The 27,922-nt window shown below is 37.6% G+C and overlaps 1 protein-coding gene and 1 pseudogene across 1 annotated transcript; both read right to left on the bottom strand.

The window, feature by feature from the left end:
• Positions 1–78: 78 nt before the first annotated feature.
• LOC115988769 lies at positions 79–27,608 on the bottom strand (annotated as a pseudogene).
• On the bottom strand, positions 8,861–13,515 carry LOC115988780. The gene is made up of 2 exons (XM_031112397.1): positions 13,318–13,515; positions 8,861–11,984 (listed from the first exon to the last, which is right to left on the bottom strand). The coding sequence occupies exon 2, from the start codon at positions 11,439–11,441 to the stop codon at positions 10,866–10,868; it is 576 nt and encodes a 191-aa protein (XP_030968257.1). The 5' UTR covers positions 11,442–11,984; positions 13,318–13,515; the 3' UTR covers positions 8,861–10,865.
• Positions 27,609–27,922: the final 314 nt, after the last annotated feature.

Here is a 27,922-nt window from a genome sequence, read left to right as displayed (position 1 = left end):
TGCTTTAGATAGTCAAAAGACCTCTGCAAAATAAATAACATCCTAAAAATAAAATTCATTTGAGATATTATTCACATGTAAAATTGCTTTAAATAAAAAAGGTTTGGAGTTTTACATCAAGACATTCTGTGATTGAGATCACACGACAGATAATGTTTTGTCACCATATGTCTTAGGCAACAATATAAGGATATTTCGTTATGAAAAGTATTTGTCACCGTAAGACTTATTTGTTGTAGTGAAATTAAGCCACTGCTATATCTAATATACACAAACCTCTTGCCTCATATACACTAATTTTAATCATGGCTCATAGAGAAAGTTCATTGAGTTTATACACGAAGTGATGGGAAATCATCCAAACCTCTTGCCTTCTCCACCATTAGCATCATTTATCGGAACCAAAACTACCGTCCACGCCCCCTTATCAACGGAAAATTGTATTATGAGACCTCTCTCTCACCCACGTGAGAGAGAGGTCTCATGGGATACCTTCTCCTCATCAACATTCTGATAATTGTACAACTAGGTACACACTAAATAATAACCAAAGTTCAGCACCCCAACTACAGCTTGCATCCAGTACACATTATCTGGCCTTCCATTATTTATATCATCCGGTAACCATCCTGTAACCCTCTTAACTAGATCAACCATTGCTGTGCTTAAATAGTAAGCAATCCCAATTGTCACCGAAGCTATAGCAATCGCTGTGCTTCGCAGTGAAACTGGAAATTCTTGATAGTAGAATGCAATTTGTCCAGGAAAATGAAATTCTTCTGCAATGCCTCCTAAAGCCAGCGGAGGAAATAGCCAAAAGACCAACATGGGCACTGTTGAATCGGGCTGGTGTTTGAGGTGGTGAGCTATTTTAAGCCGCTTAGAGTCCACTATTGCTGACACAATCATGCTAAGAATGTTTAGGATATGGCCTACTCCTACTCGTTCAAGAGGTGTTAGAGACTGACGGTTCAGTTTCAGCCACAAAGGACAAAGGAAGCGATCGATTAGAGTAAGAGAGATGACAGCAAATATGGTGGGTATGACTACCATAGACCCAGTTGGAATTTTGAAATGTGGCCCAAGATGACGGTCCATGGTTAGAGCTTGGAGGATTGTCAAGCTCCCTTGGATTGCTACTGGAATACTTAAAAATATGCCAGTTGACCATGGGGAAAATTCTGATCAGGGTTTTGAGACCTTCTATTTGTTGTACTGTGCATAACCTCCATGGTTTTGCCATTGAGCCATCTGATCGGGTGTCCCCTTCAGTTTTCAGCGCTGCACAGTTGAAAAGCCTGTAAAAATACATACATATTATATATATATATATATATATATAACTTTATTACTCAAATTAAGTTCACTTGGACAATAATGTGTTTATCATTGTGTCTACTTAACTTAGTGAAACTTTGGTAAAAGAAAAAAAGTATATGGAGACCCATTGTGCATAGAACGGTGTACAAATACCACATGTTAACCTGAAGTTTCAGTATCCATCTGGTTAAAATTAGCAAACAATTGGTGAACTCAGAAAGAGAATTCGATCGAATGGATTGTGTAAGGGCGTTGTCACATTGATTTGGCCTATCCTGCCACATGTTATAAATTAAATTCATCAGAGTTTGGTTCATCACCTCTGTCTAGACATCAATTTGAGAGGGTGTAGTAGTCTTGTAATTCAACCTCATGTCAAATTTCTTCTATAAAGTGAGCTAAAAGTGAGCAAGAAATTTTGAATCATAGTCAAAATACATGTGCAACATTGGGATTCTTACGACAGGGATAAATGCATCATCTTGGAGAACCTATCAACAACAGCAAATACGGAGTCTACACTCTTAAGTCATTGGAAGTCTTAACACAACGTCTATTGTTATGTACTCCCAAAATATTCTTAAGAGAGGGAAAAGGCATATATAAACCAATATCTTATGATTGTCAGGCACTTCACTTCACAAATAAGACACTGCCGGACAATACTTCCAATATCCATAATTAGAACACCACCAAAAGGTTAGAGCATCAGCAACTCGTTAGAAGCACAAGATATAAATATAAATAATGTAGCAAAATTGCTCTAGATAAGAAGCCTTGCGTCTAGTTCAAGTGCCTTTTATCTTGAAATATTTCAATGAATTATAGTCAAACTAAATCATGAAGTCCTTTACAATTAAAAAATGCTCCCAATGTTCCTAGGCTCAAATAATTGTGTATAGCTCTTGTTCATAAGTTGACCCCTTCTATTTTACCTCATTCCACTTCTCACCATCAAAACCAACCGTGCACAACCCTCTTGAGTTATATATAACTCAAAAACACTGTCAGAATTAAGGATTACCAAAACTGGTGTCGAAGTTAATTTTTCTTTAATTATTACAGCAAATATGGAGCCTACACTTCTTCACCACATTACAATTTTTTGTTCTTCAGATAATAATAGGTGTGGCAATGCTACTTAAATTATATATGAATAAATATTAGAATGTAGGAAGCCTATAAAAACAGTGTACCTCAGATTCTGTTCTCAAGGTTGGTACTCGGTAGCTCACACTCTCTCTTCATCTACGTGAATGCCTTTAGCACTTATTGTGAATCCCAAGAAAATTAGCTGAATGATCAAAAGGCTGCACTTCTTCATATTAATTTACAACCTATTTCTTGTAACATTGTCAATACTTATAGCGATGTTGGACATGTTCTAGCTAGCAAGTATTCTCCACTTGCAAATTATACTTCATACAGTCTGCCAATCATTTCCTTCAATTACTTGTGGATGGTTTGGGAAGTTCTAAAAATTTACTATTTACTTATTATGTCCATTATTTTAAAAAAATTCCAAACAAAAATAAAACACAGCAAGAACAAAGGTTTATAACCTTTGCTCAGTCATATTAACCAAATACTTCTTTTCCACATCAAAATTAAATAACTTGTTGACAATTTAAATAAAACCTATTGTTGATGCTTTTTGTCACACTCCAAACCCAAAAGGGTTCAAAACATGAGAAATACAACCCAAGGTACCTGTAGATTTTCTTTTTCTTTTTCTTTTAACAATTCAATCCAAATAATTCATATCAAGTACCAACATCAAGAATTTTCATAATAATTTCATTAAAGATACTCCCAAAGTAAGTCAGAGTTTTATGCAATAATTATAAGGGCTATTGGCCACAAAAGAATAAAGGTCTGAATAAATACAATTACATATCATCAGTTTGTCCCATCAGTGGGAATAAAGTCATAACCACTATTAGATACAAAAGAATAAGTCAATCCTACTTTAGGATATACATCATCTAAAGATCACTGTAGGGTCTTGTTTTTCAGCCCAATACCACATGGTGGGTGGGATCTTGGACCAACGGGCCCAATACAATGAATTTGTAGAAAGTGGGCTAAAAGACTGGGCCTTGGTGAACGGACAGTCGTAAGTCATGGTGTTCATGATGATCGCACAGAGGTGAACTAAGCTTATCCAAGAAGACTTTCTCCTCGGCATGGCCTGGGTGGCTCCGGTTCTTGGACCTCGTCCTAGCCTCCTTTCTGGACTGCTTCTTCCTCCTTTTATACTAGCTTTTTCCCTTTCACGAACGTACACGTGTAGGTTCAACTTTGTAGAGATGATACTTGTCCCATCAGCCCATACCCAAAGTGGTTGGGGGCAGTTGTAAAAGCTGAAAAGTATGGCTCTGTCAGGTGCAGAGTACTTAATTGCAGTAATGGTAGCCTTTCCCTTGTTCTTTGTCGTTTTAGTACTTTTCCTATTCGGCGAAATGACCCGGAATGTCATCATCAGGACCGAGTTGCTCCCTTTGCCCTCGGCTACACTTATGGCCGAGGAGGGTCCCATGGCCGAAGAGGATCCTTCCCATGGCCAAGGGGTGGGCCTTCCTTGGATCGGGCCCTGGGCCCAGCGCAGGCATTGACATAGGCTTCCCGGCTTTATACCCCCCACAATAGCCCCTCAAAATCCTGCTGTCCGGCTCCTCGGACGGAGAGGACGGTTTTGGTGACGTCGGGCCTATGTCATGGCTTGCCAAGTCTTGTCCTTCATCGATATCGGAGCCTCTTCATTTACCTGGGGCACGTTCCTGGTTGTGAGACATTCTCTTAGTTTACCCACGCTGCATTCCTGCCATTTCGATACACGAGGCGCGCCTTTATTAAGGTCTCTTTACGAGGCGACGCAAATCCAACGGCTGAAGACTGCTTTGGGCATTGAGCGGGACTTATCTCGTTTGTAGTTTTTCTTGGAAATTTGCATAGATTAAATGCCACCAAGCTCCCCTCCCCCTATAAGAAGCACGGTGGGAGGTCATCCACTTTATTTGCAGACCCTTTAAGCTTTTCAAATCCCTAACCCTCCAATTGTGCCCAAAGTCCCCATTATTAGTGTGATTAAGCCTCAGGGGGTGACATGGTCAAGGTCAGGATGAGGGTGAAGGGACCACACCTTCTTCAGGAGCCTTGGGTATCTTCGAGATTCAAAATGGCCCGGTCAGGGCAAGGGAGACAAAGACTTAAGACATTTCTTCTCCTCGATAAGGCAAGAAATAAGCCTCTTCTTCCTTCAGCCAAAATTTGAAGCAGGTGGAGGTCGCATCAGACTTTTGGTGCGATAGCACTGAGATTTCCCATCGCCGATACCATCCGTTCTCGCTCGATTGCTACTAATACGATACTGGCTCGATTGCTGTTAGAGCTGGTATGGGGATTTGGCATCCCCGCTTCTTCCTTTGTTCCATCATTGGTGCCATTCAGACTTGCTTAGTCGCTGCTAGAGCAAAATTGAAGGATCTATCGTTCCTGTGTATCCCCCTCCCCCTTTTTTTTTGCTTCTGTAGTTAGCTTCTGGTATAGGCTTGTCTAAGCCCCTTTTTTGTATGTTGTACTACTTCTTTGTCTAATATAGGATGACTTTATCCCATCTTGCGTGTTCTTTCTTTTCTGCAATAATTATTTTATGAATGGATGTACTGGTGTCCTTTTCTTTCGAACAGTACTTAGGGCCGATGCCCTTGTTAGCAAAGAGTTATCACTTTGAGCTTATCAAAACAACAACTGACTTCAAGTAGGTTAACCATATAAGACTAACCAGGATAACAGCTGAAATGCTGACATGTAACCTAAAATGAACTGTCCGAGGGGGTCGCTGGGCACTAGGGTGCCTTGCCACATTTCAGATGATATTCATAGCCTTAACTTGTTTTGGGCATCCGGTCCAAGGACCGAGGCATGACTGTACCAGGTCTAAACACTTGGTTGTGTTAGTTTCCTTAGAGTCAGGAGTCTGGGGACCGCGCGGGATTTCCATTCTGTCTAGGACTTAAGCCTTTCTTGAAGTAGTTGGTTTCCCCATAGGTTTGAGTCCGAGGACCATGCAAGACCTTGGTTCTGTCCAACACTTATATTTTCTAGTGACTAGTTTCCCCATAGGTTTGAGTCCGAGGACCATGCAAGACCTTAGTTCCGTCTAGCACTTTTTTCTCGAAGTAGTTGGTTTCCCCACAGGTTTGAGTCCGAGGACCATGTAAGACCTTGGTTCTGTCCAACACTTATATTTTCTGGTGACTAATTTCCCTATAGGTTTGAGTCCGAGGACCATGCAAGACCTTGGTTCTGTCTAACACTTTTTTCATGAAGTAGCTGGTTTCCCCGTAGGTTTGAGTACGAGGACCATGCAAGATCTTGGTTCTGTCCAACACTTTCTTCTTGAACTAGCTGGTTTCCCCATAGGTTTGAGTCCGAGGACCATGCAAGGACCTTAGTTCTGTCCAACACTTATATTTTCTAGTGACTAGTTTCCCCATAGGTTTGAGTCCGAGGACCATGCAAGACCTTGGTTCTGTCTAGCACTTTCTTCTTGAAGTAGCTGGTTTCCCCATAGGTTTGAGTCCGAGGACCATGCAAGACCTTGGTTCTGTTTAGCACTTTCTTCTTGAAATAGTTGGTTTCCCCATAGGTTTGAGTCCGAGGCCCATGCAAGACCTTGGTTCTGTCCAATACTTATGGGAATTCGGTGAATCGGGCTACTGGACCTGCGAGGATTAGCCTCTTGGCAAATGTGTGGGGCATAGACTTGATGTTAGAAGCCCCTAGAACTACCCGTGCCACTGGCACTTCGAAGTGTAGCCCTGAGTGGGAACTGAGTTAGGGCAACAACCGCGTGCTGCTGGAAATGATGGAGAGGCTTTCGCATAGCTTGCACCACTATCAAAATTATTTCTTTCGAGGGACCCTTGTTGACAAAGGCTTGACCTTGGTTCTGTCTAACACTTTCTTCTTGAAGTAGCTGGTTTCCTCATAGGTTTGAGTCTGAGGACCACGCAAGACCTTGGTTCTGTCCAACACTTTCTTCTTGAAGTAGCTGGTTTCCCCATAGGTTTGAGTCCGAGGACCATGCAAGACCTTGGTTCTATCCAACACTTATATTTTCTAGTGACTAGTTTCCCCATAGGTTTGAGTCCGAGGACCATGCAATACATTGGTTCTGTCTAGCACTTTCTTCTTGAAGTAGCTGGTTTCCCCATAGGTTTGAGTTCGATGACCATGCAAGACCTTGGTTCTGTCCAACACTTATAGGAATTCGGTCAATCGGGCTACTGGACCCGCGAGGATTAGCCCCTTGGCAAATGTGTGGGGCATAGACTTGATGTTAGAAGCCCCTAGAACTGCTCGTGCCACTAGCACTTCGAAGTGTAGCCCTGAGTGAGAACTGAGTTAGGGCAACAACCGCGTGCTACTGGAAATGATGGAGAGGCTTTCGCATAGCTTGCACCACTGCCAAAATTATTTCTTTCGAGGGACCCTTGTTGACAGGGGCTTGATCTTACCATGACTAACCGCAACCTGCGCCAACACATAAGCCTTCCCACAGACGGCGCCAATTGTAGGGTCTCGTTTTTTAGCCCAATACCACACGGTGGGTGGGATCTTGGACAAACGGGCCCAATACAATGAATTTGTAGAGAGTGGGCTAAAAGGCTAGGCCTTGGTGAACGGACAGTCGTTAGTCATGGTGTTCATGATGATCGCATAAAGGTGAACTAAGCTTATCCAAGAAGACTTTCTCCTCGGCACGGCCTGGGTGGCTCCGGTTCTTGGACCTCGCCCAGCCTCCTTTCCGGACTGCTTCTTCCTCCTTTTATACTAGCTTTTTCCCTTTCACGAACGTACACGTGTAGGTTCAACTTTATAGGGATGATACTTGACCCATCAGCCCATACCCAAAGTGGTTGGGGGTGATTGTAAAAGCTAAAAAGTATGGCTTTGTCAGGTGCAGAGTACTTAATTGCAGTAATGGCAGCCTTTCCCTTGTTCTTTGTCGTTTTAGTACTTTTCCTGTTCAGCAAAATGACCCGGAATGTCATCACCAAGACCAAGCTGCTCCCTTTGCCCTCGGCTACACTTATGGCCGAGGAGGGTCCTTCCTATGGCCGAGGAGGATCCTTCCCATGGCCAAGGGGTGGGCCTTCCTTGGATCGGGCCCTAGGCCCAACGCAAGCATTGACATGGGCTTCCCAGCTTTATACCCCCCACAATCACCATAACAAAAGTCAAGCCTCCATCAGCAGTTAGTTTAACTATTACTAGCCACAAAAACCTGTCTCAAAAGGATCGTTACCTACTCTGAAAAAGTTTGTAAAAGAATGGAATTAGACAGAGCCCAATAAATAGCATAATTAATGGGAGTGGGGGAAATGCAAGTCTCATGATAATGAGCATTTCACAAAATATGCTATAATTTGGGAATTTCTATTTAATTTATATAAAGTTAATTTCATTAACAACATGACATGAATGATAGAAATAATGGTTGAGTTTGGCATTAGCTTAAAAAGTCATCTTTTTTTACTATTCAACTTATTTTTGTTACTATTCATGGGTCTCATTGCACTTTTTGATACTATTTATGGGTCTCATTATTCTATTTCAACTACTTTTTAGCTTTATTTACAGTACTTTCAGCAAAAAAAAAAATTCAATTTCACCCAAATAAGTTGTTCCCAAATGGAGAGAATCTAATACCAAACTTCCCAAAATAACTATGAAACTACATATTATTCACTATCAGCCAGATAAATATCCAACACTATTTCAAAACAAGAAATCTCACCCAAGGCTACAAGACAAGGTCGTCACACAGACAGGGTCGGGGTTGTCACACATACGGGGTCGGGGTCGTCACACAAACTTTGTCATCACACATACGGGGTCTTCACACAGATGAGTCGTCACACAGACAGGTCGTCAGACAAATGTGTTCGTCACATAAACAGGGTCGTCACACAGACATCATCACAAAGACAAAGTAATCACCAATATCATAGCACAATGGCAAAACCACAACAAAAACTCACAAGTTAATGTATTTGAAATACATAGTTCACTTCCAAGTAGTTTCATAAAGTATTTCAATAACCAAATATCCACAATATTTTCAAAGTCCTCAAAACCATTTCTTGTCATAGATATTTTGCATAAATTTCCCAAATAATACAAGCTAAGATAAAAACATCTTTAAAATTTGCAAATAATGCAATAAATCCATAAAATTTATTCTCAAGAATTTTATAAAAAATGCTTATCTTTTCCATACTAACAAATCATGCATTTCCCTATATGCATTACCAAATATGATGCACTTTTCATAAATAATCATATATAAGAGGGTCACAACACAATACTTGTTAAGAAAACATAATCCGACAAATAATTTTCTATTTGACCTAAAAACAACGTTTATGCAACGTGGTTAGTTTCAAAAAATTCCATTAAAAAGTTACCTACCTTGCAGCCCGCAAAAGCCTAATTCTCCAAGCTCAAAAGGAGATTAGCTAGAACCTAAACAATACCAAGCAAACCTATCACAATATGCATAAAGCTTGAAATTGTATCTAATTACAAATTAGGAATTGCCAAATAAGCACTTAATTAGACAAGCCTAGTATTTAGCATCACAAATAATGTATTCCACATCCAAAGTTTCTCAACAATATATAATACATGGCATGGACTCCAATTTATACTCATAAATCATTCAAGGTATTATCTCTAACATCAAAACATCAACACTTAGTAGTTCCTACAAGATTTATATAATATCATCAAGAAACCCATGACACGAAAATTATAATATTCTCCAGGACAAACAATTAGAATTTTTAACTAGCTCCAAATAATCAATAAAAATTATATTCACCATTTATTTCACATTAAAAAGCCAAAACCCCCAAATCTTCATCACTTAGATAGCCACCATTGTAAAAACTATAAACTCACTCATCAAATAATTCCACCAACACAAAATCCATACATATAAACACATGAATATCACTTCCAAAACTCATAAATCACATGGGTATCATTATCAAAGCTTAGATAATGAGTGTAGCCGGCCAAAGAGAGTGAGGGATATTTGTGAGAATAAGTGGTAGGAGATAGAGGGGTAGGTGGGGCACGTGGGATACCAAAAAATCTTACTTCCATTTTTTTGTTCTTTTTTACTAGGGCGTTACATTCTTCCCCTCTTATAAAAATTTCGTCCTCAAAATTGTACATATTAAACTTAGGTCTCTTTACCTTATGCACCTTATCCATATCAATTGAGAGTCACTGCCTTGCAACAATTTCATTCTCTTTACTAGAGTTGATTGAACTCTCAATTATCCAAGTAGGTCTCTGAATGGCCTATACAACCTCAACTCCCAACCTTTCTAAATCAATAATGATTTCCCTCTGAGTGGTATACAAAGCAGCTGAAAAATATCCAGAGACTTTCTACCAAGTGCACCAACACATAGCCTTACGGGGATGATTGTTAATAGAGAAATCATAGTCCTTAAAAAATTAAAGTCATCACCGTTATCTCTTATTTAGCTTATTCCGGTTAAAGAAATACTCTAAAATTTTATGAACCATAAAAATCTCATGTCTCTCTTGTACAAATAACGTCTCCAAATTTTCAACGCAACACAACTGTAGCCAACTCCAAGTCATGTGGGGTAATCTTTCTCGTAAAAATTATATCCTTCCAAGATCCAATGTAATTCCATCTTTAGCGATCACATAACCTAACAATGCTATTTGATTCCACTAGAATTCATATTTCCTCAATGTAGCAAACAATTTATTTTCTCTTAGAATTTGTAAAACAATCCTTAAAGTGTTCTTCCTGCTTTTCTTGGCTCTTAGAATAAATCAAAATATCATCAATGAACACAATGACAAAGTGATCCAAGTAATCATGAAATGCCACATTCATCAAATCCATAAAGGTAGTAGGGGCATTAGCTAATCCAAGCAGCATCATTAAGAACTCATAATATACCTAGTCCAAAAGGCCACCTTTGGTATGCATGCCTTAAATTTTCAACTATCGGCAACCAAAACAAGATCAATTTTAGAAAATACTTGTTGTCTTTGCCATTAGTTAAACAAGTCATCACTGCAAGGCAAAGGATACTTACTCTTAATGGTAACTCAATTTAGATCATAGTAGTTGGTACATAACCTCATAAATTCATCATTCTTCCTAAAAATGCATACAAGCACGATAAGAAGCCAACCGATCCATGCCTAGGATAACATAAAAAAATCATGCCTATCTAGCAACACTATTTTAGCCAATAACTCTCTACCTTCGATAAAAAGATACAAGACTTGAGCAAGAGATTATTCCATAAAATATCACCCATTGGGGTAGAAGCTAATAACTTAAAATCAAGGAGTTCTAGGCTCTTATCACAACTTTTAGTAAGGCATTAGAAACAAAGAATGTGTAGAACCAAGATCAAAAAAACTCTAGCATGTGTGGAGAGCAAAGAAACTATACCTGTCACCACAATGTCCGTGGCCTAAAAATCTTGAGAAACCGATGCATACATTCTACCTTGCACCTTCTTCCCATTGTTATTACCCATAACAGTCTGAGGCAAAGAAGAGGGACCTGAGCCCTTAGCAATTGGGCATTCTCTAGCAAAGTGACCAGGTTGATTACAACTGTAGCACAACTTAACTCCACCACAAGCATGACCATTATGAAATCTATCACAATGGGAGCAAAGCTTCTTTTCACTTGAATGAGGCAAGGCACCCTTGTTTTGCCCATAAGAATGACCCCTATTACTAGACTTCTTAAGCAGCCCCTTCTTGAAATTTTTCCCCTGATCCTCTCCATGTTGAAAACCAGAGGGTTCTTGCTTCTTTCCATCCTCCCTAGAATCGAGGTTGCACTTAAAGTCCTTTTCAAGACTTATTGCCTGCTTCACAGTCTCAGTAAAAGTACCCACTCCAGAGGCTATAATGTAAGGGCGAATCTTATCATTAAGACCTTTCTGAAACTTCCTTACTTTCTTAGGCTCATTTGGAATTAAATAGGGAGTAAAGCGGGAGAGCTCAACAAACTTTGCAGCATATTCTTCCACAGTCATAGACCCTTAAACCAAATCAGAAAATTCTCTCTCCTCTCGATCCCTAACTACATCATGAAAATAAGTCTCATTAAAGAGTTCCTTAAACTTCTCCCAAGTAATAGGAGTGTCCTCTCCCAACTCCATCCTCAACAAGTGCTCAGTGCTTGTCCACCATCTCTCAGCAGAATCTCGAAGAGCAAAAGTAGCATACACCACCTTTTGAGCATCAGTGCATTCAAGGGCTCTCAATAACTTTTCCATCTTTAGCACCCAATTCTCTGTTGCCTTTGGATTAGATTCACCATTAAAAGTTGGAGGGTTTTGCTTACGGAAATCCCCAAAAGAACAACCCTCCCTCTTATGCTCACCACCCTGAACTGCTCTAGCAATCCTAGCATAGATTCTGTCTGCCACCTTACCAATCTCACTACCATCAAGAGTGATAGATCTCTCACGCTTTTGGCATTGCCTAGGGTCGTGTTCTGGAGCTGCAACCTCATCTACATGTCTTACTTTGCGTGCTTTCTTTTTAGGAGTCATAGAATACAAATGTACTTATACCTATACTCAAGAAACATAGCAAGTAAATCACAAGGCAACATAGAAGGTTAGCATAGACAAGCTAGATAAGGATAAAGGAATAGCATGTGGAAGCTTCAACAAATGCACTAAACAAATGATTCATCAAACCCCCTAATGCTCTGACTTTAATCAAAATCAATTCCTGTCTTCAAAATCTACAGAATCATAAACTAAGTTCTGATACCATAACTGTCACACCGCAAACTCAAAAGGGTTCAAAGCATGAGAAATACAACCCAAAAGTACCTGTAGATTTTATTTTTCTTTTGACAATTAAATCCAAATAATTCATATCAAATACCAACATCAAGAATTTTATAATAATTTCATTAAAGATACTACCAAAATAAGTTAAAACTCTATGCAATAATTACAATAACCATTAGCCACAAAAGAATGAAGATCTGAATAAATACAATTACATAAAATCCATTCTCAAAAATTTTACAAAAAATGCTTATCTTTTTCATGCTAACAAATCATGCATTTCCCCATATGCATTACCAAATATGATGCACTTTTCATAAATAGTCATATATAATAGGGTCACAACACAATACTTGTTAAGAAAACATAATCCCACAAATAATTTTCTATTTGACTTAAAAACAACATTTATGCAACATGGTTATTTTTCAAAAATCTCATTAAAAACTACTTATCTTGCAACCCACAAAAGCCTAATTCCAAACTCCAAAGAAAATTAGCTTGAACCTAAACAATACCAAACAAACCTATCACAATAAGCATAAAGCTTGAAATTGTATCTAGCTACAAATTAGGAATTGCCAAATAAGCACTTAGTTAGGCAAGCCTAGTATTTAGCCTCACAAATAATGTATTTCACATCCAAGGTTTCTCAATAATATAAAATACACCTCATAGACTCCAATTTATACTCATAAATCATTTAAGGTATTTTCTCTAACACCAAAACCTCAACACTTAATAAGTAGTTCCCACAAGATTTATATAATATCATCAAGAAACCCATGACACCAAAATCATAATATTCTCCGAGACAAACAGTTAGAATCTTTAACTAGCTCCAATTAATCAATAAAAATTATATTCACCATCTATTTCATAATAAAAAGCCAAAACCCCCAAATCTTCACCACTTAGATAACCACCATTGTAAAAACTATAAACTCACTCATCAAATAATTCCACCAACACAAAACCCATACATATAAACACATGAATATCACTTCCAAAACTCATAAATAACATGGGTATCATTATCTAAGTTTAGATTAAAAAAACCTCTAGCAAAAGCATATAAACCCACCAAAAAGATTAAAAAATTTACCTCAAATAAAATAAATTATATGAAGGTGCTTAGAGGTTATTGAAGATTTTCCGATGATCTTGCTGGAAAATTGATGGTGGAGATGGTGGTGAAGGAGGTACACCGGTTGAAAATGATGAGAGAGTGACAGAGGAGTGTTTGCTGTGCCTGTGAGAAAATGAAAAAGAAAAAGAGAGTAAATGAGTGATAGCTGGCCAAAGAGAGTGAGGGATACTTGTGAGAAATGAGAATGACTAGTGGGGGATAAAGGGGTAGGTGGGGCACGTGAGACACCAAAAAATCTGACTTGCTTCCTTTTTATTTTTCTTTTTCTTTTTTTCGTTTTGTTTGGTGCGTTACACTTCTAATAAAATTTTAGGAGCTACTTGAAATTACTAAACTGGAACAAGAACCGTATGATAGTATTAAGTTTAAAAGAACTGTGCAGTATGTTAGTTGCTTCAGTTTTTTCCTTCGAATCATCTTCCATACTGATTATCACAAGATAAAAAATTTGAATTGACTTATCCCATACCTAAAACTCTTTCTAGGCATTGGAGCTGCTTTCATTGCCATTCCATCACACCCGTGGTTGTAATCCTCACTTTTGGATTAGAGTAGGACTTTCCTCTTCCGAATAGCAGCAACAAGAACGCGTGCTAAATCTGTGAACAGGCTCTCTTGTAGCTTTTCTAGAAAATAAAAACGTTTTCCAAGCAAGAGCATGGCTAACCCAATACTGATAGCAACAACACGACCCAAACCCCAATCCCCAACTTACGCTATCCTCAATATAGACAATGGTTGTGGCACTTATTAAAGCAGTAACGTAGATAGCAAGGAAGTACCAATTGAAGAAAACTCCTTGATCCTCAAGTTTATCAAATTGGTTTGCACCCATTTTTGCCACAGTATAGAATGTTCCTGCCACCCCTATAGATGTGACATAGGAGAAGTTAAACTTTTATTTTTGTAATCATTTAATTTTGATATTTTTATGTGATTTTCGTTATTTTAAGTTTGAGTTTATTATTGATTCTCAGGAGAAAAGAAAAAAAAAGGTTTGAGTTTATTATTTACTTATTTTTAGGTGTTTTTAAGAGCATCACCATCAGATCTCTTATAAAAAATGTCATTTTAACACACCAAAGACCTACTTTATTATTTTAACACACCACTTTACAATTCACCATTTATCATATCTTTTATTCTTGGATTCTAAACATTAAAATAATATATCCCCATATTAAAACAATATTTAACTAAAATTGCCACCAAATCCACAACACCACACCACTGCCCACAACCACAAATTTCAAACCCATCGACACCATCCCAAATCTCAAATCCACAGCACCATCCCAAATCTCACACCCACAACTTGATTGAGAAAGGTCGGCGACGAGTTGTGGAGAACAAGGCAGCGAGATCAGCGTGGCATGAGGGACTACGCATCGAGGTCGACGACGAGTTGTGGAGAAAGAGGCGGCGAGATCGGCGGCAACAGCAGTGGAGGACAACACAGCTTCAAACGACAATATGGTTCTGATCTGGGTTTGGTCGGACCCATCAGCACCACAACCCACCTCCAAAACCAACAAAAATCCAAACCCATCGGAACCACCCAATACCAAAATCACAACTAACTCCACCACTCAAACCCAAAACTCAACCAACAACCCGCCAAAAACCCCAACCCAACTGACCCATCTACTGTCTTAACCAATCACGACCCAATCCATAGCTCTGCCGCTCGATAAAAAGAGAAGAAAGAAGTTTATTTGGGTTTGATTTGAGGTGCAAAGAGAGAGAAAGACGTTTGAGGTTAAGGTTGAAGGAAGAGTTGGGAATCTGATCTGAAGAGGAAAGAGGCAGAGAAAGAACACCGGTTGGGAGAGAGAGATAGATTGTGAGAAGAGAGAGAAAAAAATCAATTAAAGAAGTGAGAGGAGAGAGAAAAGTTGAATAAAAAATCATTTTTTGGGTTTGGCATTTGTGTCCATACCGTTCCAAATTTGGAACGTTACAGACACAAATGCCAAATATTTGGCACATTTGAAACACCTGCTGTGAGGTGTTTTTTGGTGTTTGGTGTGCCACATGCCAAATATTTGGCATTTGGCACACCTGATGGTGATGCTCTAATGCTTTTTAGGTCAAATTTGGTTCCTATTATGGTTAAGTATTAATTAGGACTTATTTTAGAATATATTTTCTTGTCTTTCAAGTTTTACAAAGCCCTTAAATAGGCCTCTAAGTCTGTCAAGTTTTTATTATTGATATATATAAAAATTCAAAATTTTGTTTATTATTTTCTGGTGGATTCCAGACCCTTTTCTCCTTGTAAATTAAAGGACTCTTGTGGATTCAATGAACCCTCGTAGATTCAAGGTTATTTTCAAAAGCAAACGTATTTTGTTTCTTGTTTTCTAGAAATAGGCGTGTTCTACTTCTTGACGCTTCTGTATCCCACATAAATTGGTATCAAAATCTTGACTTATCCTGGTCTGGTGGCTAACATATGAGACGATAGCAATTCCAATGATAGAAAACTTAGCAAGTATTATGTGACATACAGCTAGCACTCACAAATATCTTTGCTAGGATGTCGTCGTTGGAGCATGAACTTAGTGGGTATGCCTTACGTTGGTGGGAACTAATACAATCTAATAGGATTAGACAAGGTAAAGACAAAATTCGTTCATGGCCAAGGATGAAAAAGATGCTTGCTATCAACTCCTATCCTTTGGATTATGAAGAACTTTTGTCGTATACAAAATAAGATTATTACTGGCCAAGAAGTTCATACTTGAATTATTTTGAAGAGCCAAATATTCCACCATTAAAGGAAGAATTGCATGTTGAAGAAAATATTGTTCTTGAAGATTATATAGAAGTCAAAGAACAAAATATAGAGATTTTTGAAGAAATTAATGAAGGCCTTATTATGGAAGTAGATCGTAAAATCAAAATTATTGTAGAGGAAAATAATGAATATCCTATTATAGAGAAAAATCTTGAAGTCGAGATGGTAGAGACCATTGAGAAAAAAATTGAAGAGGAAAGTTTTAAGGATCTCAATGAAATCAAATCATATGATTGCCCTTTTATTTTAGTGGTAAGCGATATACCAAAATTTATTAATTTTATTGGGGTTGATAGAATTGAATCAATTGTCAATTCTTATTTGGTAAATCTCTACAATTACATGAAAACCAAGGAAAAAGAAATTCAAGTTGATTTGTTTATTCCATTGATGAGTTTCAAGTATAGAAAGAAGATCAAGAGACTTAAGCATTCAAAGTATTTGTTTATTTGGATCGAAAGATTTCAGATTTCAAGGATGAACTCAAGGACTAGTTTGTTTCAAGTGAAGGGGTCTGATGTAGGATGGAAGCTATAATTTAAATTTTGTAATTTATTAATTTTGGTATGTCATTTGTAAGTTTCGTTATTTTAAGTTTAGGTTTATGATTTCCTTATTTTTAGGTGCTATTAATACTTTTTAGGTCAAATTTGGTTTCTATTATGGTTAGGTATTAATTAGGACTTATTTTAGAATATATTTTCTTATCTATCAAGTTTTACGGAGCCCTTAAATAGGCCTCTAAATCTGTAAACTTTTTTTTTAGTATTATTGATATTAATAAAAATTCAAACTTTTGTCTATTATTTTCTAGTGGATTCCAAACCCCTTTCTCCTTGTGGATTTAAAGATCCCTCGTGGATTCAAGATTATTTTCAGAAGCAAACGTGTTTTGTTTCTTGTTTTCTAGAAGTAGACATATTCTGCTTCTTGATGCTTCCGCATCCCGCATCAAGATGCTAGAGCTATACCTACGTATAGGACTAAGTATTGGACTTTTGATGGGGTTATGCATAAGCTTGATTCAATTTCACATGGTTGAGGCCTCAAGGAGTCGAGCAATGCAATTAAGGCTAAAAGACCTGTGCCCTGCAATTGTAAATGGAGATTAAAATTTTAGAAAATAATAACTTACTTGATCCCTTTGAAGGTTATGTATCAAGTGCTTCACCCATAGATAATCAAGTAACAGAATAAATTGGAAACAAAATATAATCCTAAAACAACCATTCCAACCAAACAGATTATAGAATTCCAAATCTTCATTTCAAATTCGAAACTAATACGTCAACAGAAAATCATGAGTGTATACAAGACATGAGTATATACACAACATACAAATAGAATAACAAGGGAAAGTGATGATCTTGGAGTCTTGATTCTATCTTGAATCAAGGTTAATTGATATTTCTTTTATTCAAATCATAATAACCCTAAACATATGGACATCATAATATTGTTAATGAGGGGGATTAGAAAACGAATGAGGGTAGAAAGGGAATTACGCGATCAAAATGAACTAGGGCCATGCACCGATCTCACTACCTCGCTAGATGGGCCAATCCAAAAAAAAACTCTTGAAAGGTGGACCGAAAGGTCAAAGTAGTCTCAATCATATCTCAGTCACATTTATTGCTTACACAACCATCCACTTAGTATTATATGTGATGTGGCATGTCCCCCCAACAAAAGTCTCAATCACCATCTAGAAACACATCCCAACCCAACTAGACAAGCAAAATCAAGTCACATCTGCCAAAAGCATTAAATGTAGGTAATGATGGGATAGGAAATCTAGAAGCATGCTAATTGCGGGTATACATACCTATTTTTTACATCAACAGGTAGGTATGAAATTCTTGTCATCAAAAAATTATTTTCTAAAAGCTTTTCTCTTCCATACTCACTAACTTTACCATTGGGGTGCTCATTGCCACTCTTTCAAGAGTTGTCATGCCCTTCATATGCAAGTGTTTGCTAGAGTAACTTGCCTAAGTGAGAGCTTCCATCAACTACCCTACTTAATCTTATCCCATCTACATATAGATATGCTATAATACTCCCCCACCCCTTTATTCAAACTCAAGGTAACCCTAAAATGGCCAATTTGAGTTTGAAAATAAGTTCCCAAATATGGTAGATAAATGAGATTTGTTAAACACATTAGCAAGTTGATCTTAAGATGAAACAAATTGCAAATAAAGGCTACCCTACGGAAGATGATGACTGATAAAATGGCAATTTATCTCAATATGTGGTATTTTCATGAAAAATATAGTTGTGAGCAATTTGGATATCACTCCAATTATCACAGTTGGTAGGAGAATTAGAGGTTTGAGAGGCACCCATATCAATCATGAGCCATCCAAGGCATAGAAATTCAAAAAGAGTGTCTACAAGAGCTTGATACTTTGCATCTATGCTGAAATGGGCGATAATAAATTATTTCTTAATTTTTCCAAGAAATAAGAGAGGTTTCAACCAAGAAATAACTGCCAATAGTGGAATGGAAATCTATAAGATCACAAGTACAGTCTACATCAGAGTAATCACAGGTAACGTATTGAGAACACTATTCCTTAAGACATAATCCATAATTTTAACCAAAAAAACCCCCAAAAATATCCCCTTAAGATAGATTAAATGGGAATTGATTATTCAGAGTATCAGGCATGATCATTTAAGTGATATTCGACGGAACTTAATTCTAGAAAAATATAAAAATAATTAAAAGATTAAATTTGGGATTCAATGACCTAAGATAAAGAGCCAATAAAGTGGCAATAAACCAACTTTATTTCACTAAATATATTGAAAGTTGAATGCAGTAATTCCTTGTGTAATTAAATAGAATCTAGAGTGTAATTATATTTTTATAGTGGAATAAAATATAATTAATGTTAACTTTAGGCTGGTTATTTGATAACCGAAGCCCAAGACCCAATAGAGCTAAGTTTTAATTTTTCCCTTTAGCCTCAACTCAAGTTACCTATATAAAACCCCTTAAGTGGCCAGCCACATTTATTCCAATAGTTAGAATACATGTTTGTTGTAGAGAGAAACCCTAATGAGAGTGGTGGCTAACACTAGAGGAGGAGAAATTAGATACGCTAGGAGTGGCTAAAGAAGGATCACCTATGTAGCTGGCATCCCTAACAATGCCATATGAGCACTCAGGAAATAATGCAATAGAAGGATTAGTGAATATAAGTGACAGATTGAAGGAAGTCGCGGAAAAGCATGAAATCCCAAAACTCCATATGACAATCAACACAAAGAAGTTTGGTTTTGGGATCATGATAAAATGACATTCCTTTCAAGTAATGCCATAATCAAGAACAATATAATAAAAAACGAGGCTCAAGAATATTGATACTTCCATATGGAGGAAGGGTGACAGAAAAATCACAACCAAATATATATTTATATATGAAGAGAAAAATAGTCAAGAACTCTACCATTTACAATTGTGAACGGGGTTTTTCAATGAACAATGGGAAGGGAATGCAACTAATAATGTAAACAACAGTAAGAGCAACATCACCTTTAAGTCAATCAGTAATAAAGGCAAAGATGAGAAGGGCTTGTATAGTATCTCAAATATATATGCCAGTGTTTTCATTTTGAATGTCCATTCTATTTGGACGTGTAGGTGACAAGAACGGTGGAAAAGTTCGCCGTTTTGGTTCAAAAAATAAATGAAAGTTTTGTCGTTATCTTTCATGGCATTGTTTGAACAAAAATATTGATGATCCAAGATGTTAAAGATATATTAGCCCATTAGCATAGGCCCAAGCCTAATTCTACTTTGTGTGCAAGCCAAGTCTCCTACATATACTAGAAGTCTAGTAGTCTAGGGTTTAGTCTACTATATACACATGTTATGGTTCATTATAACACAAGATTTGTACTACACTCTAATATATTATTGATGTAACTATTTTGGGTTTCCTCTGTGGATATAGGCCGTTAGGCTAAACCATGTAACCCTCGTGTGTTATTGTATTCTATACTTTATGCTTTCACTTCTGCATCCATACTAGCATATTCAACATGGTATATCAATACTAATATTTAACATAGTATCAAAGCCACCTTCTTATGGTCATGGTTTTCTGTCCTTGCAGTATATTTAAGAGCAATATTTGTCTTCCTCGGTGTTTTTTTACTGCATTCATCTTCTTTGACTTCCTACTGCTACCGTCAAAACTCTCTGGTATAGTCATGCCACCCTTAGAAGTCGCATCAACACTGCAAGACCATTGTCTTCCTTAAACTACCGTCACAGAGCTAAACTTCATTCAAGAGATCTTCTCAACCTTATCAAATCTCAAAATTTCATCAAGTTTCCATCTTGAGTTTGAGAGGGGGTTTTAAAGATATATTAGCCCATTAGCATAGGCCCAAACCTAATTCTACTTTGTGTGCAAGCCAAGTCTCCTACTTGTATTAGAAGCTTATTAGTCTAGAGTTTAGTTTACTATATATACACATGTTATGGTTCATTGTAATATAGGATTTGTACTACTCTCTAATATATTATTAATGTAGCCCTTTAGGGTTTCTTCCGTAGATGTAGGCCATTAAGCTGAACCACATAACCCTCGTGTGTTATTGTGTTCTATACTTTATGTTTTTACTTCTGTATCCATATTGGCATATTCAACATGGTGTATCAATGCTAATATTTAACATGTTTAGAAACACTAAATGATTGTACTGTATTTCACACCATAATAGAATATACATGAATGCCTTTATATAGGAGGCAGAGTGTGCAATACAAATAAGTGTGCTATACAAGTAAACAAGGTGGGCCTAAAGCCCACATACCTTAATACACGTTAATAGCCCCCCTCAAACTCAAAGTGGATGTGAGACCAACTTGAGGTTGTCAACCAAAGTACGAAAGTGTCCCTTAAGATGTGACTTGGTGAAGATATCTGCAAGTTGATCTTTAGAGTAGACTAGGATCAGCTTGAGAACACCATGGATAAGATGATAACGGATAAAATGACAATCAATCTCGATGTGTTTAGTCTGTTCATGGAAGATATTATTATGAGCAATATAAATGGCACTCTGGTTGTCACAATAAAGAGGAGTAGCAGAGGATATGAACACACCTAAGTCTTTGAGAAGCCATCGTAACCAAAGGAGCTCAGGTGTGGTATCAATAAGGGCACGATATTCTGCTTCAATACTGAAGCGGGCCACATGAGTTTGTTTCTTACTTTGCCAAGAAATCAAAGAAGAAGCAAGAATAAAGCAATAACCAGTGGTGGACCTGCGATCAGTGGGATCTCCTACCCAATCAGCATTAGAAAATGCAAGGAGAACAAGAGGAGACTGAGCAAAGTAGAAAAGGCCATGGAAGAGAGTGTCATTTAGGTATCGAAGAATACACAACAAAGCAGCATAGTGAGTCGATCGTGGAGCAAACAGATATTGGCTCACCTGATGAACAGCATAAGAAATGTCTGGATGAGTGACAATGAGATAAACTAGGCTACCAACCAAGCATTTGTAAATAAAGGGATTAGACAATGGTTTCCTCCCTGAGGGAATCAGATGTGCATTAAACTCAACTGGAGTGTCAACAATCTTGCTATTAGTGAGTCTAGCTTGAGACAAGAGTTCAAAGGCATACTTGACTTGAGTAATATAAAGTTCATCTGTACAATGAGTGATTTCAAGACCCAAGAAATAGTTGAGATGTCCAAGATCTTTCATCTCAAACCGCTAACTGAGAAAATCTTTGAGTTCTTGAATGTCACTAAGGTCATCACCAGTTATGATCATATCATCCACATATAGGAGAAGTAAAATAGTGCCTTTGTCAGTGCGACGAAGAAATAAGGCAAAATCATATGACTGGCCATGTAACCCAAGCGAGAGATGGTAGAGCTGAATTTGGCAAACCAAACTTGTTAGGTTCTAAAAGTTTAGAACAAATTGACAAATCGTGAACACAAACTTGTCTAGATATAGATCTTAGAGTCTATAGGTATTATTAGATAATGCTCAAGGTGATTCAAGTCAAGATTCAAGAACATACAAGATGTAGGAAGAAGATTTCATAATCTGTCTGGTTCGATCGATCGAAAGTCGTATCTGCAGAATTTTAATTAAACCCAAATAGTAGTTCAAGCCCATTAAGGATTAGGCTTTCCAATCTACTTCTCCCAGTATATAAAGGAAACCCTAAGCACGTTTTTATAAGGCTTTTTAAAGAGAGAAAAGTGTGTCTCTTTTGTATTTAGGGTTTTGTTCCTAAAAAGCTCTCTCATATCTTCTACCAATGTTATTACTTGAAGAATCTCAAGATCCGGTGTTGTAGAAGTTGCTGCCTTCTCTAGTCATCAAAGGTGCCAATGATCTAAACCTTCAAAGGTGGTCTTGGAGTCACAAATAGGAGAGTTTGTGTTGCTAAACCTTTGAGTGGGATCTCAAAGTCACAAACGTGGGTGTTTGTATTTTGCAAAGGCTAAAGAAAGAAGAAGTCCATGGTCTCGGAGCTTGTACGTGGTCGTGTCAGTAAGTTTCTACTAGTGGGTAGTAATAGGATGTTAGTGGTCTAAATCGCTATTGTAAAACTTCGATTCTTTCTAGTGGATTTGCTTTTTATCTTGAGAATAGTTAAGTTAAATCCTCCCCAAGTTTTTTACCATTTTGGTTTTCTTGAGTTATCATATCGTTGTATTTTTTATTTTCCACTACTATACATTGATATGATATATTTGTGTTAACCTAGATTTATTAATTTGACTAAGTAATCACTTGGCTATTTACCTAGTTTAATCTGATTATGGTTTTAAGGGGTCTAAAAACTCATCAAAGCTCGTAGAGCTTGTTTAATACCATGAAATGCATGTCGAATGTGACAAACCTTATTTGATTCAACAGAGAGACTAGGAGGAGGATGCATATAAACTTCTTCACTTAAATCTCCATTAAGGAATGAATTTTTGACATCCATCTGAAAAATGTCCCATTTACTGGCAGCAGCAATAACTAAGAGGGCACGAACAAATGAAATATGAGCAACCGGAGCAAAGGTCTCTTCACAATCAATTCCATACTTCTTTGTAAAACTTTTTGCAACAAGACAAACTTTGTAGCACTCAATAGACCCATCAAAGTGAGTCTTAATCTTGTAGATCCACTTATAACCAACCACAGATTTTCCAGAGGGAAGCGTCACCAAATCCCAAGTATGGTTTTTAGATAATGCATCAAGTCTCTCTTTCATTGCAATCTGCCATAAAGGGTCAGTGGAAGCCTCACAATAGGTGTGAGGCTCGTGCAGTGTAGCAAGGGCAGTGACACAATGATAGTCAAGTAAATGTGCAGGAATGAATCTTACCCGAGTTGAGTGACGAGGTGGAATGTCTTGTGCAAGATATTCAGGCGGAGCAGGAGCAGGGGACCCAAGCTCAGGGTTGGGTAGTTCATCTTCAACCTGTTCATCTTCCACCTGTTCATTAAAGGGTGAACTAGGAAAGGGATCAGATATATCTAGTGGTTGGACAGAGAAGTCTGTAGGAGAATTAGGAGCAACTACAAGAGGATCAAGAGCAGCTATAGAAGGAATATGTGTCTCATCTAGAAAAAGATCTAAGACAGAGGAGGAAGATAGGAAGGTACGGAAGTGAGAAAGCTCGACAAAGAAGCATTGTTCCCAAAAGACAACATTGCAAGAGATACAAAAGCGATGAGAGACAGGATCATAACACCGATACCCCTTTTAAATTTTGCCAAAGCCAAGAAAATAACAAAGTCTTGACCGAGGCTCAAGTTTGTTATGCTCATGTGGTTGAAGAAGAACGAAACAGGCAGAACCGAAGGAGCAAAGGTGATGATAATCTGGAGGTGACTCAAAAAGACGCTTATATGGAGTTTGAATATAGATGACGGGACTGGGAATACAATTAATAGCATGAACAACATGAAGTGCAGTTTCACCCCAAAAAGGAGTAGGAACTTTGGCAGAGAGAAAGAAAGCATGAACAGTGTCAAGAATATGACGAAGTTTTCATTCAGCTCTACCATTTTGCTGAGAGGTATTTTGACAAGTTAGTTGATGAACAGTGCCATAAGAATGCAAAACAGCTCGGAAAGCATATTTAGTGTACTTAATAGCATTATCAGATCGAAAAAATCTAATACGTTTGGAAAATTGAGTTTCAACCATTTTTGCAAAATTAGAATATACTTGCTATAATTCAAAATGATGTTTCATATGAAAAATCTAGCTATAGCGGGAATAATCATCAACAAAGACAACAAAATATCGAGATCCACCAATACTAGAGACAGAGGAAGGCCCCCAGATATCTGAATGAATTAGGTCAAAGATATCAGTAGACAATTGATTCACTAGTATTGAAAGGCAAAACTGGTTGTTTTCCTTATTGACATGAAACACAATCAAAATTTTCTGTGGACACTGAACCTAACAAGCCTCTAGAAGCCAAGTGTTGTACCCGAAAGGAAGATGCGTGACCAAGTTAGACATGCCAAAGTGTAAGGGAAGGAATAGAAGAAACTGCAGCAACTGCAGCAACATAAACAGGAGCAACAAATGGAAGACGAAGGTTGTCCACAGGAAACATACGCCCAACTCTAGGACCGGTCCTAAGCTCTTGTCCCGTCCTTAAATCCTGCAACAATACACCCAAAATAATCAAATATAATGTGATAACCCAACTTAGTTAATTGTCTCACAGAAAATAAATTGTAAGAAAGATCAGGAACATTAAAGACTCCAGGAACCGAGAGGTTGGAGGTCAAAATAGAACCTATATTATGACCAGACATTATGGAACCATTTGCTGTGCAAATATTAAAAGGGTGTGGTACAGGTTCGAGTTCAGAAAATAAGAACGAATGAGGTGTCATATGATTGCAACAAGCAGAATCCATAAGCCAAAAGGAATGAGACATACCAGATAAAGCTAAGAGAGAAAATGAATAAGATGCATTACCAACCATACGAATGACATTGGCGATGATGTTTTTAAAGTCGTCTGTGGACATGGTAAAAGTGCTTCCTGAAGACTTAGACTGTGTAGAGACGAGAACCATTGGTTAGACACTCTCAATGTTAACAACAGTAGCAGCAGAAATTGAAACAGTTGATTTATTGCAATGATAGCAAGTCTCAATATTGTGGCCAAAACGTTTGCTAGATTGTCAGCGACGATTATTGCAACAACAAGAAGACCTGGACTGTAAAATGTCAACTCTGGCAAAAAGTTAATGGTCAAACCTAGACAAAGTCAACGGTCAACGAATGATGTCAACAGAAGAGAAGATGACATCAGTAGTAACCTAGAAGATGACATTAGCTAGGGCTGACATGGTAGAGTGATGTCATAGATGACGTCAACAGCAGTAGGGGCGGTGGCGCGTGTAACGCGTGAGGTGCGTAGAGAACGTGGCAGAATTCTTCAGCGGCGCATGAGAGCGCGTAGGCAGTCCGGTGAGTCCGATTCTTTTCGGATGATGTAGATCAGAGAAAGACGATTCAAATAACAGCAGCGGTGAGATGATCAGAGCAATACTGAAGGCGCGTGGAAGAAACTGCTGAATCTTTGACTGGTGCGTGGAGGGTCAGATGATAATGATTCCGGCGGCATTGTATAGATCGGTTGAAAATCTACACAGTGATATGTCTTATGTCGTAATCAGAGGTCCGATGTGGAAGATCTGACGGAGGCAATGATCTTGGTGGCGATGATCGAGCTTCTAGCGGTGAAGATTCAGCCTTGGGCACCTCTATCGGTAGTGAGCAGTCAAGAGAGGGCACGGAAAAAGTTTACTGACCGAAGAAGTTGAGATAGCAGAAAATACCAACAAAGACAAGACTGCAAGAAACAAGAAAGTTAGAGCAATGGCTCTGATACCATGTTAGAAACACTGAATGATTGTATTATATTTCACACCATAATAAAATATACATGAGTGTCTTTATATAGGAGGTAGAGTGTGCAATACAAGTAAGTGTGCTGTATAAGTAAACAAAGTGGACCTAAAGCCCACATACCCTAATACATGTTAACACAAGAAAATTGTGTTTAAAACATTTTAAATGCAAATGAGTTCACACAGATGCTGTAAAAGATACAACTAGTATAACGCAAGTATCATCAACAAATATAATAAAATAGCAAGAACCTTAGAATCACTTTTATTCAAAGTTAAATGTGTTTGTTTGCCAAAGACAACATGGGATACAATCAAATTTTGAAAGTATATCGAACCTAGATGACCATAAGATGCTAAAAACTGAAGGTGAGGAAAATATGCACGACCCAAATGAGAATGCTATAAGCTGCAGGCAATAATGAGAGCAATAGTAGAGGCAGACAAGTGGGAATGAATCTATAGGGGTAATGTGAAGCCACTCACAAAGCTTTGACCGACAATTATTTCATGAGTGGTGGCTAACAGTAGAGGCAAAATTTCTTTCAAACGCCTCCAATTAGATTTTGCAGTTCATGCATGTTTTTTACCACTAAATAAAAATCTTATCATCAGAGAAGGAACAATTTACTCCTCTTCCTTCTTAAACTAAGAAGCAGAAAGTCTTTGAGCATAACAAAATTTCATAATATTTTCACAGCAAACTTGTTCTGAGTTATTGTGAATCTAATTAAATTTTTATTTTATTTTATTTGAGCTTATAGTAGACTAACACCTCAACTTGTGAACATATTATGAGATGTTGTTGTGTTCATAGAAGAATTCATTGAGAAGTAAATTAAGCATTAGTGAACTCATTTAATTCTTAAGCATTATTGATCTATTTTCTGCAAGCCATTCGCAAACCCACCCCATAATTATGAGCTAAATTGCACCACAATCAAGTTAATAAGCCTATCATATTGATATAGATAATAAATGCTAATGAACTTAAAAGCACAGATAAAGAATGAGCAGAAAAAACAGTGTGCATGTAGTAACAAATCAAGACTAGTACCAGCATAGAGACAACAGAAGAAATCAATATGACAGAGAAGAAGCCTAAAAAAGAGTCAGAAATAATTGCTCCGATAACTGGAAGCAGACTGCAACCGTTGACCACATTTGAAATCTGAGCAACATCAATGCTCTTCACATTGAATTCCTCAATGAGATATACAATCAGGTTAATCAGCCATCCACCAGCACCAAGACTTAACCCAGTAACCAATCCTGGTCTAGCCAAAAGGCACAGATATAATTGGGTGCAAGGCAGAAACATAGTGGCGTTTGAAAGAAATAGTGCATATATATATCAGCACAACATGGTTTGTATAGCTTAGAGAAAGACCTATTATGAAGGGAAATGTGATCCAACCACCCAGTCTACTACGAGAACTTGACATTTTTGCTTCAATGTCACTGGAGAGTAACTCATCCATGTTGCAACCCAACTGTTATAATTCTGAATCTGCCATTTGTGCTCGTCTTGTGTGTTTACAAATTATACAAGCAGTCCTTTAGTAATGTAGAGATGTTGCAGTTTTATTGTTGACTGAGGTCCCCAATACTACAGCTCAAGCTCTCGGAATTCAGGATAAGATTCTGGTGCTTTATCAATTACCGTAATCATGTCTAGGATCAGGACATCTCACCCAAATTTGAAAAAGAACCAGTGATGCTGTGTCTTTATTATCTTTGAAGGCAATGTTGTGTCTTATTATGGCATGGAAAACATGTTCCAAAAATTGTAATTAAATGTCCCAAATGGCCTTGTTTTTTTTTTTTTTTTTT

This window comes from Quercus lobata, chromosome 1 (assembly GCF_001633185.2).
Source record: "Quercus lobata isolate SW786 chromosome 1, ValleyOak3.0 Primary Assembly, whole genome shotgun sequence".
Classification (NCBI taxonomy): Eukaryota; Viridiplantae; Streptophyta; class Magnoliopsida; order Fagales; family Fagaceae; genus Quercus; species Quercus lobata.
The sequence above is the reverse complement of the archived record's forward strand: the minus strand, read 5'-3'. Positions and strand labels throughout refer to the sequence as shown.